Source organism: Cetorhinus maximus, chromosome 1, assembly GCF_964194155.1.
Source record: "Cetorhinus maximus chromosome 1, sCetMax3.hap1.1, whole genome shotgun sequence".
NCBI lineage: Eukaryota > Metazoa > Chordata > Chondrichthyes > Lamniformes > Cetorhinidae > Cetorhinus > Cetorhinus maximus.
Genome location: NC_135879.1, coordinates 171,573,265 through 171,585,431, shown reverse-complemented (window position 1 = coordinate 171,585,431; position 12,167 = coordinate 171,573,265). Strand labels below are relative to the sequence as shown.

Below are 12,167 nucleotides of genomic sequence, written 5' to 3'. Positions count from 1 at the left end.
GAGAGAAGAAATTCCTCCTCACCTCTGTTTTAAATGGATGCCCCCTTACTCTGAGATTCTGGTCCTAGACTCTCCCACAAGGGGTAACAACCTCTCAGCATCTACCCTGTCAAGCACCCTAAGAATCTTATATGTTTCAATGAGGTTGCCTCTCATTCTTCTAAATTCCAATGAGTACAGGCCCAACCTACTCAACCTCTCCTTATAAGAAAATCCCTCCATACCCGGGATCGACATAGTGAACCTTCTCTGGACTGCCTCCAATGCCAGTATATCTTTTCCTCGATAAGGGGACCAAAACTGTTCACAGTATTCTAGGTGTGGCCTAATTAGTGCCTTGTATAGTTTTAGCAAGACTTCCCTATTTTGATACTCCATTCCCAACATTCCATTTGCCTTCCCTATTACCTGTTGAACTTGTATGTTAGTTTTTCGGGATTCATGCACAAGGACTCCCAAATCCCTCTGTGCTGCAGCCTTCTGCAGTCTTTCTCCATTTAAATAATATTCAGCTCCTCTATTCTTCCTGCCAAAGTGCATAACCTCACAGTTTCCCACATTATATTCCATCTGCCAAGTTTTTGCCCACTCACTTAACCTGTCTATATCCCTAGCTATATGACTCGTTGTGTCACCCTCACCACTTACCATCCCACCTATTTTTGTGTCATCCGCAAACTTGGCAATAGTACATTCATTTCCCTCTTCCAAGTCATTAATATATATTGTAAATAATTGAGGTTGGTGAGTCTAGAACCAGGGGACACAATTTCAAAATAAAGGGGAAGCCACTTAGGACCGAGATGAGGAGAAATTTCTTTACTCAGAGGGTTATGAATCTTTGGAATTCTCTACCCCAGAGGGCTGTGGAAGCTCAGTCATTGAGTGTGTTTAAAGCAGAGACTGACAGATTTCTAAATACTGATGATGTAAAGGGATATGAGGATAGTGTGAGAAAAAGGCATTGACATGGATGATTAGCCATGATCATACTGAATGGCAGAGCGGGCTTGACAGGCTGAATGGCCTACTCCTGCTCCTATGTCCCTATATTCCTATGTTCTTCACGATTTCTACCATTCTTTGGGTAAACAGGTTTCTTCTGAATTCCCCATGGGTTTCTTGGTAACCATCTTATATTGATGGCCTCCAGTTATGCTCTTCCCCACAAGAATGAGAGGTGACCTTCTCTCTGTATCCACCCCATCAAAACCTTTCATAATAGAGGAGGTTGAAGGAGAAGAATGACATCAGCGCTTAAAGAATGATACCAAGGCTTCAGAGGTTTAAATTATGAAGACAGGTTATAGTAACTTGATTTGTATTCCCCTGAATATAGAAGAATGAAGGGTGATATAATCAAGGTGTCTATCCATACCCATTGCTCTGCAGGCTACTCATGCCCTGTGTCTCCCACATGCAGATCCTGCCTCTATGCAATCCTCTAAATAAGGCACAGTGTCAAAATCCAAGCTGGTGGCTGTGAGTGTGAAATCGAGTAACAATGTATCTTCATCATCACAGTCTTTTCTGCTCTCTACTGCCTGGTCAGATTGCACTTTGTATATGGAGAAAGGGAAGGAGCTGGCAGGAGTGGAGGGGGCCGATGGGAGGATGAACAAAAGAGGTGCATGCTTACACCGTCTCAGAAGAGAGTGTGGGATGAGGGGGAGGTGTGAGCTAAGAAGGAGGATAAGGTATGAGGATATCATCACCTTCAGCGATTTCAGTCCCACTGTTAGTCATGGTCCAGTTACCTGTGGGATGTGGGTGTGAGGCTTGTAGCAGTGTTAAGTGTGTGAGGGTAAGGTGAAGCATATGAATGTCAGGTTCATTATTGATAAATGAATGAATGGGATGTGATGAATTGAGCAGTGTTTGTGGGGCATTTTAAGATGCATTCACTGACCTTAACTACTTGCATGAGGTAATTGAACTTCTTGCATCCAGATTCTTGGGACTTGATTCCTTGCATTGCACCCCATGGCTATCTGCTTCTACTGCCTTCTGAACATGTGTCCAGAGGGCCCCTTACCCACCCAAAGATACAGGACAGCTCTCCTCCTTTCCACCACCTCCACCAAGGCATTCAGCGCAGCATCACACATCCTTGGAGCCCACTTTCTCTATGTTGTGTCATTCTTCCATGGTTCCCAGGACAGACTCATTTTCTGCACAACTGTCACACCTGCTCCAGACATGATGCACCTCCCCCTTTTGCCATGTGGAGTCTAGCTATAAGCAGCACAAGTTAGCTTTAAGTGATGCTACCATCATGATATAGGCTTCCAACAGTACAGTTTGCGCTGGCTAGAAATAGTTCCACAGCTGTCAGAAAACCTCCTATACCCCAGCTAAGTGACCATTTTTTGCATATTAGCCGATACAGAAAATATAAACTGGATACTTGACTGTATTTAGGCTGTGTTACAATCCCCATAGAGTCTGATAACTTTTTTAAAAGAAAGGAAACCTCATAATGCCAAGAAAAAGAAAACTGATGGACACAAATTCACTTTTTAAAACTTTAACTGTAACAATCAAACCAAAATCAGCACACTTCAAACATTAACTAACAGGAAAATTATACTTCAAATATTTCACTTTTAATAGTCAATATATCAAAGATATTTCTTACAAAACCACAAGTACCCACATTACTCCCTGCACACATATGGCACCAAGTGCAGTTCCAATGTTCTCTAACTCAGCCTCTGGTACGTAGGATCTCTCGCTTTCTCTCTAAATCAATTTGGCCATCGAATCACTTTTGCCAGCAGCCATATTCTATCCAAAGTTCCTGTACGGTCAACACCCAAATGGCACAACCCGGTAGAACCTCCTTAACTAGGTTCACAACAGCCATGATGGCAAGAATCTGCAGAGACTCCTTTCTCTGAACCCTCTAAACAGTCTGGTTGGCTCTGGCAAAACTGAAATAGCAGCAGTAGTCTTGTCTAATCCACCATCCCTGATCTCCTTGTCTTCAGCTTTCTGTCCTTTTTAACTGTATTAGCTGTTTTTAAAAGACAGCTTTTCTGTTCCCCTCAAATACAGGTTCTGTTCTACACACAGATATCTGTCTTTTCTGTGTTCTGAGACCAGCTGCAATCCAATATCTAATCAGTTGTCCATTTACCCTTTGCTTCAGTTCCATAGCAACCCTGATCACGTGAGGACTTCACAGAAGTGTAAGGACACAATACCATCATTTTCTTAGTCTTATTTTGCACTTAAAGGGACCTCAGAAGCAAATATAGGCTTTTCCCCAAAGCACAAGGGTCACCACAGCTGACAATAAATTTGAAAATTTCCTTAAGAAACAGAATAGTTATATCACGACATCAAACACTTGTACTAACTCAATGACCTTTATGAAGCTAATAATATTGAAGTAGAGTGCTTTTTAATTATAATATTCAATGCCCTTAGAAAGGACCTTCAAAGTAGCTGTGAGCTACATCTGGTGAGAGGCAGCCCACAACATAATCTCAGAGTACTTGTAGCAATCCCCATTAAAAAATCTTAAATCAAATCTAGAAATTACTGTTGATGCTATTAACAGATGAATGCTTCATGCTTCTTTGTTTACTGTTGTAATGTAGAGATTTTAGCTTGTTTATTTTAAATGAATTAACATCTCCAGCAAAATAGAGGACAGAGGAATGTTATATAAACATGTTTTATGTTTATCCACTAGCATTACCAAGAGTTATTCCTAGGATTATGCCAATTGTTAACAGAATACAGGATAGAAAACAACAATGGTTGTGTGTTTTCCCTAGGTAATAAAGTAGTTCACAACTCATTTTGTGGCTTCAGCACACTGGATGTAGCAAATCTTTCTCACTCATGGAATAAGATGAGTATTTCACTATTCTGCATTCTGCGATAATCACCTTCTTTGTTTTCCATCGCTCTATGTTTTTCATTTGACATTATAGGAGGCATTTGAAGGCAACAAAATACCAAGATGGAATTTCAGAGGCTTTTACAATTCCTTTATAATGGTGTTTCGAATTTTATGTGGGGAATGGATAGAACCTTTATATGACTGTATGCGCTGCTCAAAGATGTACTTTTGTCTCCCACTATTCTTGCTAACATATATAGCCGGAAACTTTCTGGTAAGTACGCATAATGTGTGGCTTCAGATTATGTTGAACCTATTTATTGTTTCTTAGCATAATATGCTTAAGGCATTAGTATTTTTAAAAGGAACAGGAAAACATGCTAAAAATATAGAGTGCAATGCAAAATTATCCTTTCAATATAGTAAACTAACTATAGCCAACTGTAAATCAGATTTTTAAATACTAATTTATAGCATTCTTCGGTATTCATTAATCTGGTCTGTAGTCAGCTGTGATTGTATTAAAATGTATATTTTGCTTTGCATAGATTTTGAAATAAGGAATGTATATTATCAGTCTATTATGATCTACTGTCTGAGGAAGCTTTGCAACCAACATAGCAGCTGTAATTTGTTGCGGCTCTAGAATTGCAGGGAGTTTGTCTACTATGACGACTTGTATTTATGTCGAGCCTTTAATGTAATTAAATGTCCCAAGGTGCTTCACAGAAATCTTATAAAGCAAAATTTGACCTCAAGCCACATAAGCAGGTATTAGCACAGATGGCCAAAAGCGTGGCCAAAGAGGTAGGTACTAAACAATATGTTAAAGTCAGAAAGAGATAGAGAGATTTAGGGAGGGATTTCCAGAGTTTAGGGCCTAGGCAGTTGAAGGCATGGCCACCAATAGCAGAGCAATTAAAATCGGGAATGCTCAAGGGCCAGAATTAGATCAGCGCAGATATCTTGGAGGGTTGTGGGGCTGGAGAGATTACAGATAAGGAGAAATGAAGGATTTGAAAACTAGGATGAGAATTTTAAGATTGAGGTGTTGCATGACCAGGAACCAATATCAGCCAGTGAGCACTGGGGTTAGGGGTGAATGGGACTTGGTGTGAGTAAGGACACAGGCAGCAGAATTTTTGATGACTTCAAGTTTACCGAGGGTAGAATGTGGGAGGCCGACCAGGAGTATGTTGGAATAGTCAAACATAGAGGTAGCAATGAGGGTATCAGCAGGAGATGAGCTGAGCAGGGGAGGAGTCAGGCAATGTTACAGAGTTTAAAATAGGCAGTCTTAGTAACAATGCGGATATATAATCGGAAGCTCACCTTGAGGTCAAATATGACACAGAGGTTTCAAACAGTCTGGTTCAGTCTCAGATATTTGTCAGGGAGAGGGATGGAGACAGGGGCTAGGAGATGGAGTTTGCAGTGGGAACCGAAGACAATGGCTTCAGTCTCCCAAATATTTAACTGGAGGAAATTTTTGCTCATCCAGTACTGGATGTCAGATAAGCAACATGTAGATGAGAAATAGGAACTAACATTGTACAGGGCACCGAGAGCACCATTCATAAGATTGAGAGTTTCAGGATGTGGCTCAAACCAGCATTGTGACTATAGAAGATGCTCTTGTGACAGAGCTGTTGCTCATTCACTTGCATTTCCCTGAGGTTTGATATAATTAGCAATTGGTTTTAAGGGGAGTAGTCTTAATGTATTGCTGGCAAAATACAGGTGGCAGAAAGCTGGCAGCCAGTTTTACATCTCACATGATTTTCTATCAATATCTGTGTCAGGCAAGAAACTGTTGAAATCCCCAGGATCTCATACTGCTGAGGTCTACAGGGTTTACCCTCCCAGCAACTCCTATCCCGAGGCAATAGCTTTAGGTTCTCTACTTGAAGTGTGACCATTGGGTTTCTGGTACATTTTGGGTTATGTTCACACCTCTCATTCTACATTTCTCTTACCTAGAAGGTAATTCAGTAATGTGTCCAGGCCAATGAACAGAACAAAGGTTGTCTTAAATAAAAACAGAAAATGCTGGAAATATTCAACAGGTCAGGCAGCATCAGTGGAGAGAGAAACAGAGTTAACATTACCGACTTCTACTGGCAGAGGCTGAGCGCCAACTGTCCAACACTTTCTCCTATCACCCATTGGATCATGACCCCACCACCAAACATCAAGCCATTGTTTCCAGGACTGTCACTGACCTCATCTCCTCTGGAGATCTTCCCACCACAGCTTCCCACTTCATAGCCTCCCAACCCAAACAGCCCCCTTTTACCTCCTTCCCAAAATTTATAAACCCAATTGTCCTGGTAGACCCATTGTTTCAACCTGTTTCTGTCCCACTGAACTTGTTTCTTCCTATCTTGAATCTATTTTTTCTCCCATTGTCCAGTCTCTCCACATCTACATTTATAACTCTTCTGATGTACTGCATCATTTCACCAATTTCGAGTTTCCTGGTCCTAACTGCCTTCTTGACTTTACTATGGACGTCTAATCTCTCTACACCTCCATCTCCCATCAGGACGTCTGAGGGCTCTCTGCTTCTTCCTTGAATGGCGGCCCACCAGTTCCCATTCACCACCACCCTCTTTCGCCTGGCTGAAGTTGTTCTCTTATTGAACAAGTTCTCTTTTAACTCATCTCACTTCCTCTAAATAAAAGATGTTGCTATGGATACCCACATGTAACCCAACTATGTCTGCCTTTTCATAGGATATAAGAACATAAGAACTAGGAGCAGGAGTAGGCAATTCAGCCCCTCGAGCCTGCCCCGCCAATCAATACGATCATGGCTGATCACATCTCGGCCTCAACTCCAATTTCCCGCCCTCTCCCCATAACCTTTCAACCCATTACTAATTAAAAATCTGTCTATCTCCTCCTTAACTTAATTCAGCGACCCAGCATCCACTGCACTCTGAGGTAGTGAATTCCACAGATTCACGACCCTTTGAGAAAAGTAATTCCTCCTCATCTCTGATTTAAATCTACCACCCCTTAGCCTAAAACTATGGCCTCTCATTCTAGAATGCCCCACAAGGGGAAACATCCGCTCCATGTCTACTTTGTCTATCCCCTTTAGCATCTTATATACCTCAATTAGATCTCTTCTCATCCTTCTAAACTCTAGCGAGCATAGGCCTAAACTGCTCAACCTCTCCACATAAGACAAGCCCCGCATCTCTGGAATCAATCTAGTGAACCTCCTCTGAACCGCCTCCAATGTGGAACATTGCTTGTCCCAGTCCTGCTCAGGCCCCCACTGCCCCGCCAACAACTCGCCCAACTCTTTTTCCGGTACATTGATGACTGTATCACTGCCAATTCCCACTCTCACCCAGAACTGGAAAACTTTATCAGCTTTGATTCCAATTTCTGCCTTTGTCTCACCTTCACATGGCCCATCTCTGACACTTCCCCTTCCTTCTTTGACTACTCTGTCTCTATTCCTGGAATTTTGCTAATGAACTAAGATTTATTATAAGCCCACTGACTTCCATAGCTACCTCAACTACATTTCCTTGTGCTGTACACCCTGTAAGGGTTCCATTTCATTCTCCCTGTTTCTCTGTCTCCGTCACATCTGTTCTGATTATGTAACTTTCCAAAACAGTGCTTCTGATATATCTTCCTTTTTCCTCAATCCAAGATTCCCCCCCACCATGGTTGACAAGGCTCTTAACTATGTTTGATCCATTTCCCTCCAGTACTGCGATAGTGTTCCCCTTGTCCTCACCTTCCATCCAACCAGCCTCCACATTCAAAGGATCATCCTTCGCCATCCCCATCAGCTCTAGTGTGATGCCACTACCAAATACATCTTCCCTTCTCCTCCCGTCAGCATTCTGAAGGGGCCATTCCCTCTGTGATACCCTGGTCCATTCCTCAATCACCCCCAATGCCCTGTCCCCTTCCCACTGCACCTTCTCATTCAAACATTGTAACATGTAACACCTGCCCTTTTCTCCTCTCTCTTCACTGTCCAAAGACCAAAACACTCCTTCCAGGTGAAGCAGTGGTTTACGTGTACTTTTTCAATGTAGTATACTGTATTTGCTACTCACAATGTGGTCTCGCGTACATTGAGGAAACTAAACACAGACTGAGTGACCGCTTTGTGGAATCGCTCCACTCAGTGCACAAGCATGACCCCAAGTTTCTGGTGTCTTACCATTTTAATACTCCACATTGCTGTCATGCTGACATCTCCGTCATTGGCCAATTGCAGTGCTCCAAAGCTCAACACAAGCTCAAGGAACGGCACCTTATCTTTCGATTAGGCACTTTAAAGCATTCTAGCCTCAACATTGAGTTCAAAAATTTTAGACCATAAACTTTGTCCTAACATATTGTTTCTGGCTTTTTTTGCATGTGCCTGCCTTAACCCTGTTTCTCATGTCTTTGCTTTCGGATATCGCTATTCATTATTCTGCCATTCACACCCACTCTGGTCGTATCTTTTGTTTCTTTATTACAACCGTTACTACTCCCTTTGCCTTTTGTACCATGCAATTTTTTTCTCAGTTAATCTCTCCTACCCTCCATCTTTTTCTTCTTCCTCACCTTCCCCTTTCACTTGCTCAAAGCCTATTTCTATCATCCTTCAGTTCTGAAGATAGGTCCTTGACCTGAAACGTTAACACTGTTTCTCTCTCCACAGATGCTACAAGACTTTTTGAGTATTTCCAACATTTTCCATTTTGATTTCAGATTTCCAACTTACACAGTATTTTGCTTTTGTTTTAATTTTCTCTTAATTATTTTAGCTACTGACATTATCTTCTAGAATCCATAGAGTCTCCCCCCTGTCTTTGATAAGTAGTAGACCCACACATTAGCACCCACCACCGCTGTTTTAGGCTCAAACCATTAAGCAAATTTATTTGATAAAAAATTAGCCACTGATTAATTAATTACTTTTAATCAAATTCTTTGGTGTAGAGGAAGTATTGCAAATATATTTCAAATGTAGTTATCATAATACAATTGGTTAGAAATTACTGTTGGTTATATTTGTGAACAGAATTTTAATATGTATACATTCGTATCTTCACTAATTCAACAGAAATATTTATCAATTCCTCAGTTGAAATAGAAATGGAATGTCTTACAAATGTAGCCAATAATTAGCCAAAATTAGCACCCACTATCACCATTTTAAGCTCAAACCATTAAGCAATTTGAAGAAGGGTCATACAGACTTGAAACGTTGATTCCATTTCTCTCTCCACAGATGTTGTCAGACCTGCTGAGTTTTTCCAGCATTTCCTGTTTTTGTTTCAGATTTCCAGCATCTGCAGTATTTTGCTTTTACATTAAGCAATTTTATTTGATAAAAAGTGAACAAGTGATTAAATAATTGAAATATAATATAACCATGCCATTTATGAAAGTGCTGCCATGCAACATATAACCCATTAGGAGGTGCACAAGAGTGACTTTCAATAAATTGGGTACCTATTTTCCACCCATTGGGCACTGCTTCTAACAAGCTAACTGAGGTAGAACACAATATTTAGGGTATTATTATCATTAACCTGTTTATTGGCTTTAACAGTGAAAAAAAGCAGGAAGAGATTAGATGAAATCAAAACCACCATATATCATCAGTTGTCCTTTTAAAAATGTACCTTGCCTGAACCATTATTAAGACATATTCTGAAATTTTATGTTTTTCATCATAACCATTAATAATGATTTTAAATTCTTCAATACTATTCTGCAGGTGCTAAACTTGTTCTTGGCTCTTCTTCTCAATTTCTTTTCTGGGGATACGTTAACTGCAAATACAAAGCAAGAAAAGAAAGTTCCATATAAAGATTATATTAAGAGCTTCCTACTTTTGTTAACATGCCGAAAACCAAACAAACCATCTTTGGGTAAAATACAACCAGATGAGCAAAATGATACTTCAGAAGCAGACAATGCTCACCCTTCTGATGAAGTTCCTTTATCAAACTGCAATACAAGACAGCAGATGAGTAAGAGTTTGAGAGCTTTCCATATCAGCGTTTAAGCACAAAACAAATTGTATCTTTTTTTTTGCTTTTAATCAAATTCTTTGGTGTAGAGGAAGCGTTGCAAATATATTTCAAATGTATTTATTATAATACAATTGGTTAGAAATTACTGTTGGTTATATTTGTGAACAATGTTTTAATTTGTATACATTCTTAACTTCACGAATTCAACAGAAATATTTATCAATACCTCAGTTGAAATAGCAGAGGAATATCTTACAAATGTAGCCAATAATTGATAGTCCAAAGTTTTATCTAATATGTTAACATTTAGTATTTTTCACAAAAAAAAAGTTGTAATCCGTAGAAGCATAGAATGACAGAGCACAAAAGGAAGTCATTCAGCCCTTCATGCTCATGCTGATTCTTTGATAGAATTATCCAATTAGTCCCAAACCCTGCTCTCTCCCCACAGCCATGTATAATTTTTTCCTTTCAAATATATTTATCCAATTCCCTTTTGAAAGTTACTGCACAATCTGCTTTATTCCCACTTTCAGACAGTACACCGCAGATAACAGCAACTCAGCGTGTCAAAAAAATGTTCCCATATATTGTCTCTGGTTCTTTTGTCAATCATCTTAATCTGTGTTCTCTGGTTGCCATCCTGTCTGGTTCAGAAAATGCAGATCCTTTCACCATTATGTGGTGCCTGGATATTCTCATGTTGGCTGTAGCATAATATAACTCCAAGAGTGCAAACCTATGCATATTATTGATAGCATCCGCAATTTGCCATTTAATATTGCTTTAAAATGAATTTTAAAATGAATGTTAGCATTTATAATGTCCATTTGAATAATGTCAAAAACCAGTTACCAAAGTTACTAATATTACATTATTAATACATTATACATTATACATATAATAAAACATTATTACTTGTCAAAAAATGGTGACTTGTGAAGGATGGTTAGAAATTAACTTTTTCCTACAACATATATGAATTTTCGAAGTGAATCACACTGTAATTCAGACTTGGGGCTGTGAATGTGTTTCTTGAACAAAATACCATATTACTAAAATACGATTGTATAATCTATTATGGCTGGTTAGTTATGAATTAATGGTAGTAGCTAGATAGTTTGCTGATAAATGGATAGGATACTGAGAACAATTAATAAAGCCTTGCTTAGAAATTAAATCAACAATTTGACATAGAAATTACACCACTAAGCATGAAGCCAATTATTAAAAATCATTGATATCAAATATGTCAACTAGAATAATGTAACAAAGTGTGAATATCTGTATGTGTCCCTGACATCAAATTATTTTCAGGAATTATCTAACATATGGGCCTCAATTTTAAACCACCTTCTGCCACCTCACCGGCTCCTCACAAGGGGCAGGAGAGGGTCAGGGTTTAAAATATTGGAATCAAACAGTATAAGGCCAACCCATCGCATTCCCAGGTAAATCATGGCCAGGATTTCCCGGTCGGCGAGTGGGGGGCGGGGCCCGCTTGCCGATGCGTAAAATGACGCGGGATGACATCGGGCTGAACTCCCAACGTCACCCCGCCTCATTTCAATTTTTAGGTCGGCGGGAGCTCAGCAGAATCAGCCAATTGAGGCCATTGACAAAGTAGTTAAAGTGATTAATGGACCTGCCCGTCCAACCAGGCCAGGAGCTTTGGCAGGCTTAAGAAAAAGCATGAAACCTCATCCATGGGCAGGATGAGGTTTCATTTAGGTTTTAAAATTTGTAATAAAAGTGTCAGTGAAAGTAATGGACACGTCCGAACTCATGTGACAGTGTCAGGGGAATTTATCTGTTCTATTTTTAAAATTTTTTCACACGGGAGCAGATCTCCCTGAGGCAGCACTTAGCCTCAGGGAGATGAGTGTGCTCTTCCGCGAAAGAGCGCACTCTCAGCTCAGGGAATCCCCCCCCCCCCCCCCCCCCCCGCCCCGACGCCGCCTGCACAGGGAGTGCATAGCGCTTCCTTGCGGACGTCACGCTGGGCAGACCAATTAAGTAAAATGGCGGCGCGCCCCCAATCGGGGGTGCCAATCGGAGGCACGCCTCCACGTGCCCGCTCCTAAATTTCCCCGATGGAGAGAAAATTCTGCCCCATGTGTTGGATGAGGCTCCCATTAAAAACAGGCAGGGCATGACTAAACATGTAAAAGCCACAACATGATGACATCATTGACACATTTTTAATCTCAACATGGGAACGCCCACACTGTTAGCTACCTGGCTGTGCAGCACCGTTCACAGGAGTCCTGGGTATGTTTTAGAACTTTGTTTGATTTTACGCTCCT

The 12,167-nt window shown here is 40.5% G+C and overlaps 1 protein-coding gene across 1 annotated transcript in view; it reads left to right on the top strand.

The window, feature by feature from the left end:
* The window catches only part of LOC144676471 (sodium channel protein type 4 subunit alpha-like), a 199,818-nt gene that overhangs the window by 60,437 nt on the left and 127,214 nt on the right, over nt 1-12,167 (top strand). The window contains exons 13-14 of the mRNA XM_078537156.1: nt 3,962-4,127; nt 9,603-9,858. Of these exons, the coding sequence (XP_078393282.1) occupies nt 3,962-4,127; nt 9,603-9,858 (422 nt within the window). The remainder of the gene's footprint in view (nt 1-3,961; nt 4,128-9,602; nt 9,859-12,167) is intronic.